The 22,857-nt window shown below is 43.1% G+C and overlaps 3 protein-coding genes across 6 annotated transcripts in view; 2 read left to right on the top strand and 1 right to left on the bottom strand.

Moving 5' to 3' along the window:
* Positions 1 to 664: 664 nt before the first annotated feature.
* ripk2 (receptor-interacting serine-threonine kinase 2) lies at positions 665 to 12,043 on the top strand. The gene is made up of 11 exons (XM_086203221.1): positions 665 to 1,203; positions 2,510 to 2,663; positions 3,628 to 3,783; positions 4,649 to 4,806; positions 5,128 to 5,177; positions 5,286 to 5,447; positions 5,722 to 5,807; positions 8,247 to 8,348; positions 8,446 to 8,548; positions 8,791 to 9,000; positions 9,085 to 12,043. The coding sequence occupies exons 1-11, from the start codon at positions 1,004 to 1,006 to the stop codon at positions 9,456 to 9,458; spliced, it is 1,755 nt and encodes a 584-aa protein (XP_086059347.1). The 5' UTR covers positions 665 to 1,003; the 3' UTR covers positions 9,459 to 12,043.
* Positions 12,044 to 15,466: 3,423 nt separating this feature from the next.
* On the top strand, positions 15,467 to 22,444 carry LOC147261268 (Y+L amino acid transporter 2). The gene is made up of 10 exons (XM_086203215.1): positions 15,467 to 15,581; positions 15,840 to 16,426; positions 16,859 to 16,984; positions 17,075 to 17,219; positions 19,140 to 19,263; positions 19,460 to 19,563; positions 19,659 to 19,755; positions 19,846 to 19,995; positions 21,710 to 21,893; positions 21,971 to 22,444. The coding sequence occupies exons 2-10, from the start codon at positions 15,853 to 15,855 to the stop codon at positions 22,063 to 22,065; spliced, it is 1,599 nt and encodes a 532-aa protein (XP_086059341.1). The 5' UTR covers positions 15,467 to 15,581; positions 15,840 to 15,852; the 3' UTR covers positions 22,066 to 22,444.
* LOC147261267 (uncharacterized) overlaps positions 22,322 to 22,857 on the bottom strand; it is an 8,160-nt gene continuing 7,624 nt past the window's right edge. For all 4 annotated transcript variants that reach the window (XM_086203217.1, XM_086203216.1, XM_086203220.1 and 1 more), the window contains one exon: positions 22,322 to 22,840. In XM_086203217.1, the coding sequence (XP_086059343.1) occupies positions 22,749 to 22,840 (92 nt within the window). In that variant the 3' untranslated portion in view covers positions 22,322 to 22,748. The remainder of the gene's footprint in view (positions 22,841 to 22,857) is intronic.

Genomic DNA, 22,857 nt, shown 5'->3' with positions numbered 1-22,857 from the left:
TATTTTACCTGCCCTCACATAAGAGGATGTTTCGAATGAGATTCTTCAAGTCAAGGTCAGAGTTTTCTCCTCTGGAAAAGAGGAGAGGAAAACTAGCGCTGCTGTTAGTGTTTAATTGAATTGAATTGAATAGTCAGGTAGGGTACAGCAATATAAATGTTAAGATTGAACTACGCGTAACATAGGTATGGTCTATAATTTAAAAAAAAGACCTCTGAAGTAAGCAGGGCTTTTGTATTTAACATGCGATTTATTGCCATTAAATAATGATGTGAGGCCTGAAGTCAAATTACCTGATAATCCCGACAGTTTCTAAAAATAATGATCTCATTTACAGAATGTTACATCAGATATCAATAGTGTTTGGTGGAAATCCCCACGTTTGGGAAATTCCCGCTTTTAAGAGCTTGTCGGTAGAGCCTGAAGGCCCCTTTCCGATGAAAGTGAAACCAAAAAAAATGAGGAATTGAACTCTGCTCCCGAATGCGATGCAACATTTTAGTTTCCATCGATTTGTCGAATCCCTGTATCTGTAAACCGTGTACAGGGACAGATGTATTCAGGCTTATCAGACGGTCAATGAAATATAGGTCAAGAGTTTGACACTCTAGAAACCTGTTGGCCCTGAAGGCACCTTTGGATAACCCGGAAGTGTGTCGTCATTAACAACAAACCCACCTGCCTTAAATGACAGCGGAGCTTGGCAGTCCTGTTTTCCTCTGGCAGGTGGATATGGATGCTCTGGCTCCTCATGCTGCGTGACTAACCGGGCAAGTGAAAGTGCATACATTTAATTATAGTCGTCGTTATTCAGCAGACAGCTCTCGCTCAGCTGTCCTCCTTCTCCTCTCCGTTAATGTTAGCTTAGCTTGCTAGGACCCTGCGACATGACATGCGTGCGATAAGAAAAGCTCTTCGCCGCGTTTGTCAGAAGGGTAGTTCTGCTTTCGGTGGCTGACCCCTAGAAACTCGCAGACTTCCTGGAACATTCATACAAACTGATATGGAGCCGCAGGCGGCCATGGGCTGTGTGAACATAGGCAGTCTTATCAGCACCTTACCGGTGATTCCCTACCAAAAGCTGACCGACCTGTACTACCTGAGCAGGGGGGGCTTCGGGACCGTGTTCAAGGCGCAGCATTCCGACTGGAGGACCACAGTGGCCATCAAGTGTCTCAAGCTGGACTCTCCTTTCGGCGAAAGGTACCGTGTGTTCATGCTCTCGTTTCTTTTTCATTTTTCTTTCTACCATACAAACGTTGTTCGACGATTTTCATTGCTGAAGTGCGAGACTGTTAGCTGTCTGCTTTTACTGTTAAAATGTCCCTCAAACTGACTGGATTATTTATAATGAGTTGCATTGAGAGAAAGGCTTTTTTTTTTATTAATCAGTCACAATCTCAGACTAAAGCTACGCGTAAATAGTCAAGACTACAGAGGGGATCCGGTGATTCATGTCTTCGATTTCGTCATTTTTCACGTTTTTGGTTTTGGTACATTTTCATCGGCCAGCCATTCTGTTTTCTTCTTGTTGTTTTTATTACTTAGTTGTCTATCTGAATAAAAAAAGAGAGAGGTTTTCTTTACATTCAGCGATTTTAGTTATTTCATTTCCATGCCCTTTTATGTGTTTTCAAAGCTTACACTTTATGTACTTCATAAAATGTTTTGTTCATAAAGAAACTTGACATGAAACGTGTTAATTTAAAGGCAGCCTTGTGTTGGGGTTTGTGCTGTTTATAATTTCGACATGGAAATGTTGCTGTTTCCTGCAACCTAATATTGGTGGCAATTTTGAGTTTTTAGAGCCCTTGACTTTCTGATAGTTGCTATTGGCTCTGACAGATAATATCTGTCAACCCCTTGTCATGAACAATACTCCACTTTCTTGTTAATAACAAAGCCCTCTTTCCCTTTTATTTACTTTGACATGCCTTCCTCAACGGGTCCCCCACAGCTTAGCAGACTATGATGATACACACTGAAATCGAATCCTTTGTTAGCTTGCTTTTTTTTCCCCCTTAAACATGATCATAATACAGACTTCTTTTTTTTTTTAGCCCAGACCACTTGAATTTGTTGGTGTAATGTGACCGGGTGTGAGCTAAATGTCAGGTCCACTGACGAGAAACCATGTTTGTTTCACACTCACGTACAGATATTTATACCCATTCCCATCACTGTCCTCGTTAAAGGTGAACTATAACTCTATTTTCTATTGAATTTCAATGAGATAGATACTTAGATAAAAATAATAAAATAGTTTAAGCAATTTGTGTCATCACCACAAATAGCAGTGGAACACAGGTGCTTCTCTGAACCCGTTTATTGTTTGTGTTTTTACATACATTTGCCACATTGTGATATCAGTGATGGAATAGATCAAATTACACCCGAGGTTTATTTCTCTGCTGTGCTTCCCTCAAGTCTGCTCACGTCGGTCTTACATTTCTCCAGTGTTTTCTGAGTGTGTCAGAGGGTAAAGCCTGCATCCATGGCTGTGTTTCAGGGAGAGGAATTGCCTGCTAAAGGAGGCAGAAGTCCTCCACAAAGCCAGGTTCAACTACATCATCCAGATCTTTGGCATCTGCAACGAGCCCGAGTTCTTCTGCATCGTCACGGAGTATATGAGCAACGGCTCCCTGGACCTGTTGCTCCACGAGGTATCTATGTGACTCAGTATGTATAAAAAGAGCTAGGACGACAGCTTTGAGTACTAAAAAAACTTCTGAGTTTGTTGTTCTATCAGCTAACTGGAAGAAAAGGTGATCTAATGTGGATTTAATTTTTTTGTGTTTGAAATCACGCAAGGAAGTATCATATCAGATTTTTCTTTTTTTTTTTTTTGCACTGGAATGGTTGAAGTGGCTTCATCTCTCAGTCACTGTCATGCTGTCTTCTGTTTTGTGTCAATCATCACTTCATAATTGAATATTTCTACCTAAGCAACAATTTCGGAGGAATTGTGCATTTTTCCCTTCATTTATAGGTCTGATTTGATTCAAGGCTCTAGGTGCGGCTTTGAAAAGGATATACTTGAACAGCCACATCAGTGAGGCCTCATCAGATCAAGCTGAAAGTTAGAAATACGTTTTGGGGCCATTTTTATTTCCTGCTACATTTTTCATACATTTCCTGCTAATATATGGGGAGAATTCCTTGCTAATTTACATTTTCCATGATTTTAAATTATTTTTCTTTCTTGTTTAAATCAGATCAGAAAATATATTCCAAATCGATAAGAAGTATTTTACCTGTTGGCATTACAGTGGAGATGTGCCGCATAAAAAAAACTCTAAACTTAAAATTCTATTTGTAATTACCTAAGAATTGATATGTTTGCGGCCCTTAACAGGATAAGTGGAAGAAAATGGATGGATGGATGGATGATATGTTTGAGGGTCAGCTCGTTGATGCTGGAATAGATTTCTAGCTTGTGAAGGGCATCTGGATGTTAATCACAATATCTCCAAATTTTAAGGAGCACTCATGAACACTAGTGACCACTAGAAATCAGGCTCAGAAATATGAAAAGGTTTGTCATGTTTAATCAAGTCCTCACAGTCGACCACTTCCCCTCCTTTCACCATCATTTATCCTGTGCTGGTGTGTCGTCTCTGCCTACAGAAGGATGTCTACCCGGTGCTCGCCTGGCCCCTGCGACTCAGGATCCTGTATGAAATCGCCCTGGGGGTCAACTTCCTTCACAACATGAACCCGCCCCTTTTACATCATGACCTTAAGACACAGAATATTCTTTTGGACAGTGAATTTCATGTTAAGGTATGCGAGTGAGAGAGAGACCTGATGACGGAGCGTAGCGGCTCGTGTTCAGCACACCATGTTTTCATAAACCTCTAACAGCTTGATCCCTCTGTCTTATGACTGAGATCAGGGGGGCTCAACCTTTTCTTTTTCGGGCCAAAACTCAAACTGAACTTAACCAAATACATACAGTACAGTGTTGTTTTAAGGCCATTTGTCTGTATACCACTCTCTACTGCACCTTCACAATTTTTTTTACTCCACTCACAGCAAACAAATGTCCTAAGCAACGTGTCACTCTGCTGTGTGACCATGAAGAAATTCAGAATGACAGAACAATTAATAATTAGGGATCATACTTACTTACAGAGCATGTTTACCTCACAAAAAAATAGCATAAACAGTGATTTACAGTTTTTTTTATTTATTATTTCTTGTCTTTTGTATGTTCGTTTTGTTTTGTGTTTTTTAATAAGTCTGTTGCTACTATTACAGTATTATTTGTCATCTTGGGAGCCAAATTTAGTCCCGACCCTGACTTAGATCTTCTCCTGTATTGGGTTTGTTTTATTCACTGCAAAACTTTTAACACTGAACATTTAACATTGTTTTAGTATTTATTTCAGTGAATCATTTAAGATCTCACTTTTACTTTGATGGAAAATCACTGTCTCAAGAAGAGTGTGCCACCATAGTTGTTGTTTTTTTTTTAATATAATAAACTAAAATAGCAAGTGTTCTCTAAGCCATCATTGATTTTAGTGAGGTTAAAAAGAAAGTGGGCAATAGAAAGCACAACTGTAAACAAATGTCTTGAAATCTTGAATAAGGATTCTGCATTTTACTGTGTTCTGTGTTGCTAACAGTCTAACCATCTGTCTAGATAGCTGACTTTGGTCTTTCAAAGTGGCGTCAGCTGTCCGTTAGTAAAGGCTCAGGGTCCAAGCCTACGGAAATGGGGGGCACAGTGATCTACATGCCCCCTGAGGAATATGAGCCCTCCAGGAGTCGCCGGGCTGACGTCAAACACGATATGTACAGGTAACGTGCGGCCAGCACCTTTCACATTTGGTGCTACTTTCACACTATTAATCAGGTTTGGATAATATGGTTCATGTCCAAAGCATGTAGGATTTGAATGGGCTCCGGATTTTCAAATTCAAGAGGACGTTTTTGAGTCAAAACAGCAAAAAAAATTGAGAGATTGTGTGTGGCTTGACGGGGACTGATGTCAAATGAGGTGTCACTTCCTTTAAAAAATGCTAGTCAGGTTTAGAGAGTCAGGGTCTCTCTGAAGGGGGAAAACCAGAAGGAAACAATGACGTCCCACTGAGGTGACCCAGCTCTCCGTTTATCTTTTAGCTATGCCATCATTATGTGGGAAGTGCTTTCCAGGCAGATTCCATACGAAGGTAAGCCTTTTTTATATTTTCATTGCATTGCACTCCTGTCATTTGTTCACATGCCCCTTCAGAAGTGTAGCCTGACTGTTACCATCACTGTGTGTTTTTGTGTATCAGAGGTGACGAACCCCATGCAGATCATGTTCAGTGTGCTGCGTGGGTTGCGCCCTGACACGAGCCTGGACAGCCTGTCTGCTGAGATCCCCAGTAGAGAGACCCTCATTAACTTAATGACCTGTGGTTGGACCAGTAACCCAGATGAACGTCCCTCTTTCCTCAGTAAGAACACACATCCTCCTGATGTACTGATATGATGTACTGACTCTCCACTTCCTGTCCCTTTATGGACACAGCAAAGAAGAATCAGCTGCTGATGTCATTGATACAGCTGTTCTCTACCAGTCGGGAAACCAGCCTTCGACCCGCTGCGGCCCATTTGATTACATTCCCTCCAGGGTTCATGTCTTTCTGATCAAAACAATGAATGCAAAATGTATTTGAGTGAGAAGTGTGAGTTAACAGCGATGATGTGGTGTTTTTACTGCCATTTCAGAGTGTTTAATTGAGCTGGAGCCCATGGTGAGGAAGTTTAATGAAATCGACTTCCTTGAGGCCGTCTTGGAGATAAAGAGATCAAAGGTCAGTCAGGATTGAGTGGAGCAGGAAAATACTTCTCTCGTAATAACTAGAACACAAGACAAGTGGAGGTTTTATATCTAAAATTAACTAATTAATTAGAAATCCCCTTTCAAATCATTTATGCACATTACAGAACTCAAGAATATTAAATACCGGCTTGCATCAGGGCTGGGTACCTTTACTGGGTATTTAACTTCGATGCAGGTTCCTGTAAGAATTTTTTTTTTTTTTTTTTTTACATGCCAAATTAAAAACCATTTCTTCCTGGCCCCAGAGTGCCCATCAAGCCTCTTTTTGGAAACATAAGAGAGAAAAAAAATTGAGGGCACGATATCTAAATTTGTCTCCTCATTGAAGTTATTTTGAAACTATGAAATTTGAGTCCTTTCCCTCAGTTTAATAAATTTGTATCCACAGGATATAATTTGTTAATTTATAAATTCAGACACCTTATCTCGTAATAAGGAGAAAAGATCTCATAATTATGAGATAAAATAAAATGCGGTCTGAAAGAAATCGGCGTGTTCACGCGAGCCTACCCCACGTGCTTTGGTATTCACGTCTCCATTTACGTAGGTCTTTTGTCGGGCGTTGAGTCGCAACATAACGCGAGCCCGAGAGCAGTGAGGCGGGGAATGTCGCCCCACGAGTGGCAACGATGGCGCTTTCGCAGTTAATTTGCCGTTACTACCTTCTTGGTTTGAGACACTGGGAAATACTGATGTTTCTTAAAAATGAGGACAGTATTAATATTAGTATGTCAACACTGCGCAGGCATCTCAAGTCGCTAGGATTGTTGGATCGATGCGATCACGATTCACCACGTGGGAAAGGTCTCTCTCTCTCTCTCTCTCTCTCTCTCTCTCTCTCTCTCTCTCTCTCTCACATGCACATAGAGTAAGTGTTCAAATACATGTCAAATTTATTTGATATTTACTCAAATGATAAAAATCAGTTAAACAGTGTGATTCATCTTGGGCTGTTGTAGGAAGCCTCTCTTCACATGCGTGAACTTGTTCCAACAGAGAAGATGGTGCTGACACTGGTGGATCAGCAGGTGTTCTACTGCTCATGTAAAGACATCTCTATGCGTCAAAGGAGCTACGATGAAAGACCTACGTAAACGCCGACGTGAATACCAAAGCGCGCGGGGTAGACTCACGAGAATGCGCTGATTTCTTTCAGGCTGCACTTTATTTTATCTCGTAATTACGAGATAAGGTGTCCAATTATTTTTTATCCAGTGAATGCAATGAGCTTCCGTACTTGGCCTCAAAATGTATATTTTTTTTCCCTCTATGTCTACCAGAGAAAAAAGAAACATCATCAGAAATTTGGCCACTCCAGGACACTGTACATTTCGACAAAATTAGATAGACATGACGCATTCCGCTACTAATGTGTTCACCTTCTTCACACTCAAAACAGTTCATTTGAATCTGTATGTTTCAGCTCGTTGACTGTTTCCTGCTCCAAGCGGTTTTCCAACACAAATATATCATCACTTGGAGGTTTACTTCTCTGGTATTGAAACTGGTATTTTATGACAAGGCATATTTTTAAGACTTGATGTTTTTGAGGTAATGAAGACAGTGGATGGTCAGTGGAAGCTCCAGTCATCGGTCTGTTTACACTAAATAACATGTTCACGGGAACACAGAAACTTTTTTTTTTTTTTTTTTTTTTAAGATTTAGTGTCCTCACATTGAAATTTGGAACTTCTGTATAACTTTTGAAGGGTTGAGATGAACTGTGACTAAAATTGAATGGGTCTAAGTATTTCACTTCACTTCCTCTTTACATATCCTTCTGCTTTTATGGGTGTGAGGAGTACACGTATGCTTGACGGAGGCGAGCCATTGAGAAAGAGGAAAAACTAGTTCTGTGATAAAGGGATGTCTTCATTTCACAAGTATGCTACCTGCACAAGTGTGTGATGAAGTTATCTTGTAATTCATTTGTTTTTATGTGATCGTAGATGAAGTAGATGTGTCACTCTCAAACCTTGACCGAGGGGAGCAAACCTTTGGTTGAGATCCAGAGCTCTGAAGACAAATGCAACCATTGTTGCCTTAACTGAGTAGAGCTGTGATACATAACAAGATAAACACTAACGTGCTTCGCATACATTAAAGCACTTGTATTGGACAAGCTGTTGTCTTTTCTCCTTTTCAAAATCGAAAGACTGCATTCAAGCCTTTTTTGTTTGTGGTTGTGTTGCCACCACAAAAGTTGTAGAATTTCTGTCACAGGTGAATTTGAATCATTTAGCTTTGTTTGTTTGCAGAGAAATAGCAACCAAAGCTGATGTGGCTTTACACCTAAGTAAAATAAAGGCCAGAGCTGAGATTCTGTCACATTCACGTTGATCATTTGCTTGTTCTTGACTGATCCTCCCTGTCAGTATCTTATTCAATCTTCTTCTTCCCCCCTCCACAGCTGATTCCACCATCAGGCTGCTGTTCAGCCCAGCTTGTGAGAGAGAAGAGGAGCGAGGAGGCATCTTTGAATATGCTGAAGGACAGACCTGGCCCCTGGGTGGTCAGTGCCTACCCTTATTCAACAGTTGCGTCTCAACTAAATAGTAGTTAAACTGTGTGCTTGTAAAAGTAATTGAATCCTCACTGTATTGCAACAGGAGAGCCCCACATCAGGCTCGGGTTCTTGTTCCTCTCAGGAAACAGAAATGTCACTGCCAGTAGTCCTCACCAGCAGTAACGCAGCCCCTTCCAAAGTTTCAGGTAACACTGTTGGATGTCACCACAACTCTGATTTATAAATGTTCCTGCTAATATGTTTGTCTCATGTAGTTAAAGGTGCAAAATTGGGCATAAGTGCTGGCCCATAGCTAGCAGCTAGTAAAGCATTACTAAGAGCGTGTTCTCAGATTGACAAGATTAAAGTCGAGATCAGTGATAAAATAAAGGTGTTTCTGTTCCAGTCTGTGGACACACTAAGCATCACACATCTTCTACTCTCTCAGTTGTAGAGGGGCTTCCACCATCATTCATAGCTCCGACATTGGAGCCTCCTGAGTCTCTCAAAGATCTCTGCGCCATCAACAACCTGAATGGCTACCAGAGTGCCAGACCTCTAAATGACTTGAACATACCAGTCACTCCAGGCCTGCTTGTAACAGACTGCCCAGCAGATCTGACAACCCTCATTCTCAACACACAGCCTCAGCAACAAGGTACAAGCTGATAACATGGATCACTGTCTGTTCAACTTTTGGTAATTTTTACCACTCTTGACTCGTCCCTCTGCTTCCTCACAGCGCATCATTCCCCTCCACTGCACCATTCGCCTTCCTTTAAAGGCCCCGTTGCCCAGTGGATCGCAACACGGCGTGAGGACATAGTCTCCCAGATGACAGAGGCCTGCCTAAACCAGAGCTTGGACGCCCTGCTGGCCCGCTCTATGCTGATGCGTGAAGATTACGAACTGGTAGTCAACCAGCCCACTCGCACTGCTAAGGTCCGCCAGCTCCTGGACAACTGTCACAGACACAGCGAGGACTTCTGTCGCATTGTTGTCCGCAAGCTGCATGACAACAAGCAAATGGGCCTGCAGCCGTACCCTGCTGAGATCAGCTCGTCGTCAGTACCGCCACAGCTGACCATGTCCTACAACATCTCCAGGAACATGTAGCAGCCATCCTAACTGATGGATGTGGTCCAGATAATAGACTGTGCCAGTTTTACACTACAGTTACTGTTTGCTGGTTCTGATGTCATCATGATTGCTGTCAGCCCTTTCCTCCGCAAAGAGGCTGGAACAGCCAGTTGAGCAATGAGAGTTCCTATTGTCAAAGGTTGGAAAATTGTCCACATTTTAGTACGAATCACTAGAGGCAAAAGACTTCAGACAGTCAGGAGTCAGTGATTTCACAGTCCTCTGGATGGAATGAGGCAGACATGTCACTACAGGTGAAGCAGTAGTCCTTTATGTGTGTGGCCTTGTTTTGTAGAATGCTAACATACTCAACACTCTCAGCTGAGGGAGTTACAGGAACCCTGTCTAGATGCTTGAAAATTTAGAGCAAAAAGATTGGATTTAAGACATCGTATATTCACTTTCCTTTTTGTCTCCTGAGGGTAATTAGCAGGGAAACGCTCCCAATACAGTCATTCATTTGTCACTGACTCACCTAGAGTTGTGAGCATTCTCTGAAGGCTCATCAACACAAGCAACGTCTAGGACATTACTGTCAGTATAGCTACCCCCTTAAGTGTGTGTGTGTGGGGGGGGGGGGGGGGGGCACAGCTGCGAATGGTATGAAGCACATTACCTACTATTGGTATAAGGTAAGTGAGAATGCACAGAGAAGTGCAAGATGAACAGGGTTGTGCAACTCTCTCCACGTTAGAATAAGTTTTAAGTTTCGAATAAGTCTTTCCTCTCGAGCTAAAAGAGCCACTGATGCGACAACGAGGCAAAACGTGTTAACACAAAAATGAGAGGGATGAGTTTGTAGAGATGTCAAATTTATCTGCCCTAATGTTTCCATTGGTACGTCTACTTGTAAATAAGGGGAATGACGCTGCTATCGCTTCTCCTCTGGTCTCTGAACACTGTCTGAGCTGACCAAGCATAAAACTCCCGCTATCTTGTAGTGCTGCTTCCTGGTACTAGAAGCTAACACTGAGTTCTCAGCACAAAACGCCAGAGGATGTTGAAGAGGGAAGATGAGAAGAAATAGACCCTGACCTCCCGCTGTTAGTGGCTTCATTTAATAGTGCACACAACTGCTGTGGGTTCAAATCAGTGGTAGTGGTACAGACCTGTAAGCATGAAGGATACCACAGTAGATACAAAGCTTCAAATGATAATATAATGTTTCGCTAATTTTCAAATGAACAGATTTGAATGCACCAGCGTGCTGCAGCAGAGGGCGCTACTGCTTAGCGAAACAACATAATGCAACAGCAGCGTTGCTCTTGAGAAGGACATCTCACCTTGAAACTAACTGAGTTGTGGCTCTTCCATATATCCTGACCACAGGAGCTTTCCCGTGCACACCCAGCTTGTTTGTAGCAAAGCTTTAACTTCTTGACATGCAGAATATTGCAGTTGAATCACTGACGGCACAGTCTCTCGTGAACATTTGTTATATAGATGCACTGTCTCTTGTGCTCAGACTGACAGTTTATAGGCCCTTCAGCTCCTCATCATCAGTTTCATCCAGAAAGGCTTGTGCAAGACACACTGTAGCATCATTTCACTATTGTTTTAGTCGTACCGACATAAAGTATATGGATATACACTTTGTGCCAAAATGTATTGCAGCTAAGATGTAAGTGATTTCTTCCATGACACAGTTGATACTTAAGGTCTTCCTTCTGCCGTGTGTGTGTGTTTGTGTACAAGTGTTGCTTTCTTTTCTCAATCAGCTGATTAGTGGTTAGCTCACAAAATGTTTCAAATGGTTCATAACAGCAGTTTATAATTCCCCAGACCAAGGTGTTTTTAACTTATGTGATTTATCTGAGTCGTATTTGATGATCCCGTAAGAAACCCACCGGTTTGTTTTTTTTTAATTTGAGAGGCTTTTTGTTCTTATATAATTGTTTTTCTTTTATCTTCATTTATTGATTCGACTGATTGTTTCACTTCTATTGTGCACGTGTTTGAATGCGTATATGAACAGCCTTGCCAATGTCATCGTTGCCTTCACTTCCTCAAAGCAGGTGCTTAAATTACAGTATCGTAGCTGCAGCGCTTTTTTGTCTGCACCATTGATACTGTAGAATCTCCACGGTAGAACTTGTTTCCCTAACCTTTCATCTGTAAATGCATTTCATCCCCTAAATAATTTGAGGCAGGTCGTTCTTAGTAAAATTTGTTGTAACGAACATAATTATGTCCTGTAGTGGCAAGGCAAGGCAATTTTATTTGTAGAGCCCGTTTTCACCAACAGTTTGTCTCAAAGGGCTTCACATGGCATCATAACAACATCCTCTGCCCTCAGACCCTCACATCGACTGAGGAGAAACTCCATAGAAAACCCTTTTAACAGGGAAAAATCTGAGAAACCTCAGGGTGAGCAACAGAGGAGGGATCCCTCACCCAGGACGGACAGACGTGCAGGAGATGTTGTTACAGACAAGAAAACAGTTTATGATACAAAATGTGGAAAACATGGAGATGTTAATAACAGTTGAAGAAGGAAGCTTCTGGAAGGGGAGGCAGGGAGAGCAAGCCAGCTTGATGGGGGACTGGATGGCAGACTGGTTCATGGGAGGGGAGGCAGGGAGAGCAAGCCAGCTTGATGGGGGACTGGATGGTAGACTGGTTCATGGAAGGGGAGGCAGGGAGAGCAAGCCAGCTTGATGGGGGACTGGATGGCAGACTGGTTCATGGAGGGGGAGGCAGGGAGAGCAAGCCAGCTTGATGGGGGACTGGATGGTAGACTGGTTCATGGGAGGGGAGGCAGGGAGAGCAAGCCAGCTTGATGGGGGACTGGATGGTAGACTGGTTCATGGGAGGGGAGCGCAGGCCGGTTTAATAGTAGGGGGGAAAAAAGCGGGGGTCGGAGGGGTGATGCGGGCAGTGGTTGGAGCAGAGAGATGGAGCTCTGGTGGATCTGTGGAAACACAGAGAGATTGCGAGACACCAAGGCCAAACTACAAAGTGCAACAAGTAGTGGTAATGACAGTTCCAAAATGTGCGGAGAGGAGAGGAGAGGAGAGGAGGGAAGGGCTCCATGTATCCTGATGTGTCCCCCAGCAGTCTAAGCCTGTAGCAGCATAGCTATCAATGGTTCAGAGCTACCTGAACCAGTCCTGACTGAAAGCTCTGTGAGAGAGGAAGGTCTTAAGCCTGGACTTAAACGTAGTTAAAGTGTCTGCCTCTCTGACCCATGGAGAGATGCTGGTTCCACAGTAAAGGAACCCGGTAACTGAAGGCTCTACCTCCCAGTCTGTTTTTAGAAATACTGGGAATCACTAACAGACCTGCATTCTGGGAGCAGAGTGCTCTGGTAGGACAGTAGCAACTAATGAGTTCTTTCAAATAGGATGGAGCTTTATCATTGTGAGCCTGATAAATCAGCAGAAGGATTTTTGAAGTCGATTCTAGATCCTACAGGAAGCCAGTGGAGAGAAGCTAAAGTGGGAGAGATGTGTTCTCTCTTCTTAACTCCCATCAAAACCCTCGCTGCAGCGTTCTGGACCAGCTGGAGACTCTTTAGGGAGGATTTAGGACATCCTGACAGGAGAGAGTTGCAGTGGTCCAGCCGAGAAGTGATAAATGCATGCACCAGTTTCTCAGCATCACTCTGGGAAAGGATGTTCCTAATCTTAGCGATACTTCGCAGATGGAAGAAGGCGGTCCTGGTCACATGCTTTATGTGGGAGCTGAAGGAAAGGTCCTGGTCAAAAATGACTCCAAGGTTCCTTGCAGTTGTCCTCTGGGTCAGGGTGATGCCATCTAGAGTAGTGATCTGGTTAGAGAGCGTGTCACTGAGGTGTTTAGGTCCAAACACGATGACCTCAGTTTGATCTGAATTTAGCATTAAGAAGTTAGAAGACATCCAGGATTTAATGTCTTTCAGGCAGTCTTGCAGATTAATAAACTGGCTTGTGTCGTCTGGCTCCATCGACAAGTAGAGTTGTGTGTCGTCCTCATAACAGTGGAAGTTGATCGAGTGCTTCTAGATTATGTCACCTAATGGGAGCGTGTAAAGAGTGAAGAGAATCGGTCCTAATACTGAACCCTGTGGTACACCATATGTAACTCTGCTGTATTCTGAATAGTCATTATTAACATGAACAAACTGAAACCTGTCAGATAAGTAGGACTTAAACCATTTTAGGGCAGTTCCTTTAATCCCAATATCATGGTCTAGTCTCTGTAGCAGGATGCTGTGGTCGATGGTGTCAAATGCAGCACTGAGGTCCAAAAGGACAAGCACAGAGACGAGACCTCTGGCTGAAGCTGTAAGAAGATCATTAGAGACTTTGACCAGTGCTGGTTCAGTGCTATGGTGTTCCCTGAATCCAGACTGGAAGGCTTCAAAGAGATGGTTGCTGTGCAGATGTTCATGTAGCTGCTCCAGGACAACCTTCTCAAGGATCTTGGAGATGTAGGGAGGTTGGATATCGGCCTATAGTTGGCTAACACATCTGGGTCAAGAGAAGGTTTTTAAAGTAAAGGGTTGATGACAGCCACCTTAAAGGCCTGTGGCACATAACCTGTGACCAAGGAAAGATTCATTTGGTTCAATATAGAAGTGTTGACCAGAGGGAAGGCATCCTTAAGTAGGCTTGTCAGAATGGGATCCAGCAGACAAGTGGCTGACTTGGAGGAAGTGACTGCAGAAGTTAAGTCTGACGGGTCGATGGGGGAGAAGCCAAGAATTTCACGTATTTCCATAATCTTGTGTTGCCTTGTCTTTGAGAACCGTGCCTCATTCTGCTTTTGCTCTTTGACGTTACAGTGAACACGCAAAAGCCTTTGACACACATATTGAGCAAAATCAATAGATTTGATAGCCTGAACATGTTTTCTACTTTAGGACATAGTTTCATCTTTTTATATTTTTTTTTTCCTGTGATGTCATGTTGTTTTTGTGATTGCCTTTTGCAATACCCACTTAATTTATGTTATGAACAAATTGTCATATATGCCATGTTGTTAATGTTTAGCTGTGGTTTTTAACAGGAACACTTGTATTTTTCAAATATTGTATCAAAACTTGTCATTAAAGTGGGGAACTTTTTACTCCTGGCTGCACTCTAAATAATTTACTCCTCTTTATGAACACCATACACACCTGGATGATAGAATCAGTCGTCAACTTGTGTTCTCTGTGATTGTGCTGATCTGTTTTGTACTTGACATCTACTGCATGTCTGTCCATCTTAGGAGAAGGAACCCGCCACTGGGACTCCCTGAGGTAACTGCGTTTAATTCTCCTGTTAAATTTTTTTTTAGGACATTGTTACTAAAACTGCTCGAGAGTCTAAGGAAAGAGGTTGGGCGGCACCTGGCTTGGGCACGGGATCTTTCTGTGTGGAGTCTCCATGTTCTCCCTGTTCCTGTGTGGGTTCTCTCTGGTACTCCAGCTTCCTCCCACAGTCCAAAGACATCAAGAGGGGACGAGGCTGATTGATACTCTAAATTGACCGTAGGTGTGACTGTGAGTGTGAATGGTTGTCTGTCTCTATGTGTTGGCCCTGCGATGGACTGGTGACCTGTCCAGGGTGTCACCTGAAGGCTGCTGGGATAGGCTCCAGCCCCCTCGCGGCCCTGAACAAGAATAAGTGGCAGAAAATGGATGGATGGGTGGAAGGAAAGAGGTTGCTGCCTTGTGTACAGCTTGTAAAGCCCCTCAAGGCAAATTGCGATTTGTGATTTTTGGGCATTATGAATATATTTAAAATCTGTGTAAGTCTATGAACTGGAAGTTACTGCTAAATTCTGGTTCTTGTAAGTGTTTTTGCTCATCCTACACATCATGATACTGTCCATTTTATTGACTGTATATGATATGTTGACCCAGAAGCGGCTTGGCTCCCTCTGTCTTCGCTGTTGAAGGCTCCCTGGGGGCAGGAAGGGGGGTCTGCTGTTCTGAAAATAGCTCAGGGGGGAACACGAGAGTTTGGTTTGCGTGGTGCTGGAAAAACAGACGTTGTAGTCAAGCTGGGTGGCAGGAGTTGCAACATCGACTGTCTTGTTACCACTGATCGGATGTGATTTCACCAATGTTTCAATCGCTGGCTCAAAAGAGCAACATTGACCTGAGAACACTTCAGATACACCTGCGCTAAGGTAACCTGACTTATATTCTTTAAACATTTCTATTCTATCTCATCAGTAGCTGCACCTGTTAGATATGTCTTGTTCATGCCTAAACTCTCTAAGAGTGGCCTATTGAAGCTTGTGTGCGAGCACTTCTGGGAAGGAGCTTGAACAACATGCATGGCCTTGTAAACATGACACAGACTGATTTAATCAGGAGTTGTGGTTATAAAGCAGAAGATTGCTGTCATCTGTGTTTAAACTCCTGTTCCCTGATCTCCTCACCAGCTTTGCAGGGCTGATGGGGGATCTAAGACAGAAAATGGGGCTCATGTCACACACGATATGCCCAAGCACAGGGGATCTAAAACAGAAGATGGGCCTCATGTCACAGACGATATGCCCAAGATCCCGAACTCCATCTGATGAGGACTTAAAGGCCCCAAAAGGTGGGAAAGAGGAGAAAGTGCAGATGAAAAGAGAAATCTCCCTTCTCAACGGGATCTGTCTCATCGTGGGGAACATGATTGGCTCTGGAATCTTTATATCACCAAAGGGGGTCCTGATGTACAGCGCTTCTTACGGCCTGTCCTTGCTCATCTGGGCTCTTGGAGGCATTTTCTCTGTGTTTGGGGCTCTGTGCTACGCAGAGCTGGGCACCACCATTACCAAATCTGGAGCCAGTTACGCCTACATCCTGGAGTCGTTTGGTGGCTTTCCGGCCTTCATCCGCCTGTGGACTTCCATCCTGCTGATCGAGCCAGCCAGTCAGGCTGTGATCTCACTGACCTTTGCCAACTACCTGGTGGAGGCTTTCTATCCAACCTGCCAACCCCCATATGACGCCATCCGTCTTATTGCTGCAGCCTGCCTCTGTAAGGAACCCTGCTGGGTCGGAGTGAGTTTGTGAGATTAAGGCGCGAACCAAATATTTAGTCAACAGGTTCACTCTGCTGCCATCTAGTGTTTAAAATCTATACTACGCTGCTCACAAAAGCCTGGGCTGCCTCTGTTCAATAACTGACAAAACAGAGAGTGATGGCTTTTGTTGTGAAGCAGTCTTTCTGAACCAACAATTTAGAGTAAGTATGAATGCTAACATGGATAAGACTAAGTGCAGGAGTGGTGTTATGGCCCTATCTGATCATTTCAAGCCTGTGTGGAGCAGGGGTCAACTATTGTTAGACACCCCATCCTGTCGAAATACCAACCTGGGTTTCAACCTGGCTTTGTGCAGGGAAGAATGTAGTTTACAGAAGTGCTACTTGGTGAGAGATCATATCAGTCTATTCATCTGCTTCATCCAGGCATGCTCATCTTCATCAACTGTGCCTATGTGAAGTGGGGGACTCTGGTCCAGGACATCTTCACTTATGCCAAACTCATGGCTCTGATCCTCATCATAGTAGTCGGACTCCTGAAAGTCTCCAGTGGTAAGTTCTCGTGAATCAGCAAAACAGATCCAGACATGATATCGAAAAGTTAACACCACGAGCTTTAAATGTCAACATGTCTCTGCGCAGGACAAACAAAGAGCTTTCATAGTCCATTTGAGGGCTCCACTAGTGACCCTGGAGCCATAGCTCTGGCCCTCTACTCAGCTCTGTTCTCCTACTCCGGCTGGGACACACTCAACTTCGTCACAGAAGAAATTCAGAACCCAGAGAGGTAACATGGAGATTTTACTTCTGGTACACTGATGAGAAATCAACTCACACCCCAATTTTAGGACAGAGTTGGTTGGATGAGCAGGCTATTGAAGGTACATATAGTCATGTTATATCAAAGGTTCTTGAAGATTCCACACTACGGTTTCATGTTGGCAAGCTCTCTGGAGGCAGGTGACATCATTGTAGGCAGACCGATGACCCTAAAGCAAGTCTCCTTAATGCTCTGTTTGAATAGATGAAATTATAGCTGAAAGTTTTGACCTGTTTTGGTGCAAAGTTTTAAATTTCGATTCCTTAAAAAAAAACCACTTCTACTCCTTTTAATGTCTCACCAGAACTTTGGAAAGATTATTTCACTAGACTTGCGTGTATGAATATCAGAATAAAAGCTACTTTTGTTGTATTTATAGAAAACAAATCGTAAACAACATTGCCCCTGAGGGACATTCAAATTATACCTTACCTGACCTTACCTTACTTCACACCAGGACATTGGATACCCCTTACCTCCAAGGCAGATAGAGGGCTGATTTGCTGCCATTACCTCAGCTGTTTAGGTGGTATGGTGGTGCAGTGGTCAGCACTGTCGCCTCACAGCAAGAAGGTTCTGGGTTTGAGTCCCGGCTCCATCACAGGGTCTTTCTGTGTGAGTCTCCATGTTCTCCCTGTTCCTGTGTGGGTTCTCTCTGGTACTCCAGCTTCCTCCCACAGTCCAAAGACATCAAGAGGGGACGAGGCTGATTGATACTCTAAATTGACTGTAGGTGTGACTGTGAGTGTGAATGGTTGTCTGTCTCTATGTGTTGGTCCTGAGATGGACTGGTGACCTGTCCAGGGAGAACCCTGCCTCTCGCCCGAAAGTCACTGGGATAGGCTCCAGCCCCCTCGCGACACTTAGCAGGAGTAAGTGGAAGACAATGGATGGATGGACCTCAGCTGTTTGCTCTTGACTAGGAAGGCACTACCAACACTGATGCAGCACCACCACTTTTCTGGGTTAGAACTGCTCATGTTGGGGGCTGGACGTTAATGTGACCAACAACACCGACTAAAACCTCAACACTTTTGAACTGAAGAGAGACGTTATGGACTAGTTGTGTTGTAGAAACACATAGACTGTACAACAAGGTTTCGTTGGTGGAAAGTTGGACACTTGCAGCTTAAAATGGAGACAGATTTTTCTTGCATCTTTGATGATTTAGTCAAAGTTACAAACCTTCCATCTTTTCTTGGTCTTTGGGTCACTTGGAAGACAGAAACCCCAACCTCCATTGTATCTGTATTTTCAATTTCAATTCTTTGTGATTCTAGCATGTAGACAGAACCAGTCACGCATATTTAGCTTGAAGCCAGTAGCTACTTCTGGCTAACATCATGGCAGTTTACAACCTCTCGTCTTCAACATCTGGCAGAATCCATATTTTATTTATCCAGCCGTATGCTCAATAATCTACAAACACTTTGATTTGAGCTAAAACCAAACTTCAGCACGTATGGAGTTCAGCCAGCTGTTTGCATTCACTTGAACTGACTTGATTGTGTTCCTTTGCTGCAGCACCAAACTGGTTGTGTTGTAGTTTTTTGTTCTTTGGTCAGATCAAAGTGTTTGTGGATTACTGAGTATAGATCTGAATAAGTTCGATGTGGATTGTACCAGAGGATACTCTGAGTTAGTTGACTGACGTTTGTAGACAGTTTCCCTGTTGTTTGTTATTAGCCATCAATTGCTGGTTCTTTCTGCATACTGGAGTCATAAAGAAGTATTTCAGATGAGAAGAAATGTCTTCATGAGCTCTAGAATCCTATTTTTGATTACATAATCCAGATTTTGGGCGCTTTGACCAACAGGAATCTGTTGAATACAGGCTTTTGATGTGTCATGAATGTCTTTGTGCCTCTAACCTTGCTGTTGTTGCAGGAATCTACCACTGGCGATTGCCATTTCTATGCCCATCGTGACCATCATCTACCTGCTGACCAACGTGGCGTACTATGTGGTCCTAGACATGCCGTCTCTGCTGGCCAGTGACGCCGTTGCTGTGGTGAGGCTGCGAGTCTTACTGAGTCACTGTGCTACTAAATATACAGCAGGTTGACCCAACACAATTTTCTGTCTGAGATAAAAGCAAGAATAAAGTGGTCTGGGAAATGTGGGAGGAGGCATTAATGGGTTTGTTACACTTCAAGCTATCCCTTGACCCAGACTGAAATGTTTGTAATGTGAATCCGATCCTGCAGACATTTGGGAATGCAGTCCTGGGACCGTTCAAATGGATCATCCCTGTGTCAGTGGCCATGTCCTGTTACGGAGGACTCAATGCTTCCATCATTGCCGCCTCACGGTAACCATTAAAATACTACACAGACCCAGTGCTCATGTGATTATGTTAAACCACAGGAAAGGTTCTCCTGAGCACACCATGTTCCCATCACATAGGCTGTTTTTCGTGGGGGCCAGAGAGGGCCACCTCCCTGACAGTCTCAGCCTGATCCACCTGCAGCGCTACACACCGATACCTGCACTGCTGTTCAACGTAAGGAGGCATCATCCTTCGCCAGGAACTGACACACATCCACGTCACTCACGTTTACATACGACTCATAAGCAACTTGTGTGTATGCAGGGGTTGATGGGCCTTATATTTCTGTGTGTGGAGGACGTGTTCCAGCTCATTAACTACTTCAGCTTCAGCTACTGGCTCTACGTGGGCCTATCGGTGGCTGGCCTCATCTACCTGCGCATCACTCAGCCAGACAGACACCGGCCTGTAAAGGTACAGCTTCTCTCATAGTTTTTTCAGTATATTTCAATGCATACATTACAAATTAGGTGCACACTTATACAACAGTGCTGCTCTTCATGCTTTGATGAGACAGAATTTTTGCAAAATTGTATGCGGTGACATTGGCCAGCAGAAGTTTGACTTCAATCTAATAGAGGGTGCATATTTCTACCTGAATATTTTTTTACAAACAAATGCCTGCAGATAAAAGCAGACTGTTATTCCCTCCCAGAAGTGACAGAAGGCTGGTGGGACAACATCTTGTTTTAACTCCCAGTAATTTTGTCACATGAGCAGTTCTTCATCCACACGTTTGCACACATACCACAATCATTCGCTGCGGGCCTTTGGCATTTTAACAGGCCAACTGTGAAGAAAAAACAGGTTTGATGGGTCGAGTGGAATGTAAGAAAACCAAGTAGATACACAGATAAATGCAATATAGCACTGGATCATACGCACAGGTTATTTCAAGTGTTTTACAAGCAAAAGATAAAAGGGAAAATAAATTATTGATATTGTTCTTATTTTTAAAGCAAAACAGCAAGAGAACAGATGCACATTTATGGCTATAAAGTATGACTGCAACTAAATTTCACAGATGTTTTGGTTCCAATGTCTCGTATTTACCCCATTTATGCCAAAGCTGGACCACTTCATTAAACTGCAGCCCACTTGTTTGAGTGAAAAGAGGAAAAAAAGGTAATAATTACAAAAAAAATGCAAGAAGCCATAAATGTTTATGCCTACATATCAATGTTAATAGTGATATTAATAAAGTAATGTTTAGCAGATAAACTGTTTGATTCATCCAGCCATTTTCTATACCTCTTATCCATTGAGGGGGGGGCTGGAGCCTGTCCCAGCTGACGTTGGTGAGAGACAGGGTTCACCTTGGACGGGTCACCAGTCCGCCGCAGGGCCATCAGGAGCAATTAGGGGCTCAGTATCTTGCTCAAGGGTACTTTGACATGGTCACCATGGGAATAGAGGATAGAACCGGCAACCTTTCGTTCGCTAGTTTCGTCGGCCACTCTACCACTGAGCCATGCTCCCCTTGTTTAATACAATGACAGTAAATAAATGAATGAAAGTGGAGATAAGTTGAAATTAGGGCTGTCCGTCCATTTAACAAAAAATCACATTGGTTAATTTTTTGTAATGAAATGATCCTGGAAAATAACAATTTTGGCAGTGACAAGCATATCAAATATTTCAAACATTTCTTAAATGTGTGAATAAATGAACAGATCAACTAAGAGGTTGAAGCCTTCTTCTTGTTTTGATTTCCGGCAGGCTAGACGCAGCCAAGGCATGCTGCTGCCCTCCACTGGTTACTCACAGCTGTCTATTTACAAGGCATCAAGTCAACAGAGCAATTAGTTATGTTCTTTTTTTGTGTATTTTTTTTTTCATGATTTTTGTCAACCCTTAATTAAACCAAATAAAAGCAGCATTATAAAACACATTCATTTAAATCACTTACTTTTAAAAAATAGTTGAAGAAATAAAACAACAAAAAGCTCAACGGGAACCTGGAAAATAGAGCTGTTCTTAAACGAGTTGTTTTTGCTTTAAAAGTGCCAGCGCGCACACATTTTTCAACACACGAAAATCTGCAAATGCTGCGCTCTTGTGTAGATGCAGAGGCTTGCTGGTATATTTCATGGGTACTGATGTGACCTGTGTTCTCCTCTCTTCCCAGCTGACATTGATCTTCCCCTTCATCTACTGCCTGTGCAGCCTCTTCTTAGTCATTGTCCCTCTGTACGGAGACACAATCAACTCTCTCATAGGTGTTGGAATTGCCCTCTCTGGGGTGCCTGTCTATTATGTGGCCATTTATCTGCCTCAGGAGAGGAGGCCAAAGTTCATCCAGAAGTTAAACGGTAATGTCTCATCATATCTCTGATCTCGTTGGATTTCACCGTCCAGACCGTAACTCATATCTTGTCCCTTTTCTCAGTCTTGGCCACCAGATACATCCAGAAGCTGCTCTACTGCTGCCTGACCGAATTTGACTCTGAGACAGAAACACAAGAAGGCAGTAGAACCCAGTGACCTGTAGACAAACGGCCTAATTTACCAGCCTCTTTTCTTTTGGCAGAAGACCTCTGTCCTGTCTGTGTGCTGAAATTCTTCTCCCTGGAGAAACAACACCCTGCACACATTTGTGAGGATTACTTCTGCCAGGTCAAGTTAAAAAAAGGCTGGCCGTATCAAATGACCTGCCATGAAGAAGCGGAGACTGGAGACTGTAAACACAATGTCATTTCCTGCAGAGATCAAGGAGTCTTCTAAGAGGAGCTCAACAAAGTTGTTGTAGATGTCTTTATTTTTTTAGACCGAAGAATAAACTTTTTATCAAACACTGCTTGACAAAACAACATCAAATACATATCACGTGATAAGTGTTTTCATCAATGTCTGTCGATGTTATTACTCCAATATAATCCATCCGCACTGCAAATGCAGCGCTGCCTCTTGAAATCGGATTTTCAATGAGCACAAATTAAAATGTATTTTCAATAATCAATGGGAGGAGAGCCATATTGTAATTACATTCATCTACAGAGTGCAGCAGAAGAGAAACTCATATTTTTACCGGAGCGGGGCTTTGACATCACAACACAATACAAACTACTTTCACAAACTAAATTTGTAACGAGAAATATCATGCAATTAAAATAGAGAAAGAACCAATCAATGGCCCTGTGATTGCTCCACATGTCGGCACACGGAGCTCATGACAAGGTGCAGTTGGCCGAATCGAAACCAGGACAGATCCACTTGTTGCTAAACTGTTTGTATCCCTCAGCATCAGTCAGGTCGCTTCCTGTATGAAGACACCCG

The sequence above is a fragment of the Aulostomus chinensis genome, chromosome 5, assembly GCF_037954235.1.
Source record: "Aulostomus chinensis isolate RoL2024-O1b breed Wild chromosome 5, RoL_Achi_v1.0, whole genome shotgun sequence".
Lineage (NCBI taxonomy): Eukaryota > Metazoa > Chordata > Actinopteri > Syngnathiformes > Aulostomidae > Aulostomus > Aulostomus chinensis.
This window is presented reverse-complemented; position numbering and strand designations above follow the sequence as displayed.

What these genes read in the sequence shown, in the direction of transcription:
- LOC147261268 (XM_086203215.1), top strand. Translation starts at nt 15,853, where the DNA reads ATGGGGGATCTAAGACAGAAAATGGGGCTCATGTCACACACGATATGC. An exon ending in TCCATCATTGCCGCCTCACG is followed by an intron (nt 19,564 to 19,658) that starts GTAACCATTAAA and finishes CCCATCACATAG; the next exon opens with GCTGTTTTTCGTGGGGGCCA. An exon ending in TACCTGCACTGCTGTTCAAC is followed by an intron (nt 19,756 to 19,845) that starts GTAAGGAGGCAT and finishes GTGTGTATGCAG; the next exon opens with GGGTTGATGGGCCTTATATT.
- ripk2 (XM_086203221.1), top strand. Translation starts at nt 1,004, where the DNA reads ATGGAGCCGCAGGCGGCCATGGGCTGTGTGAACATAGGCAGTCTTATC. An exon ending in GTCAAACACGATATGTACAG is followed by an intron (nt 4,807 to 5,127) that starts GTAACGTGCGGC and finishes TTTATCTTTTAG; the next exon opens with CTATGCCATCATTATGTGGG. An exon ending in TGAACGTCCCTCTTTCCTCA is followed by an intron (nt 5,448 to 5,721) that starts GTAAGAACACAC and finishes CTGCCATTTCAG; the next exon opens with AGTGTTTAATTGAGCTGGAG.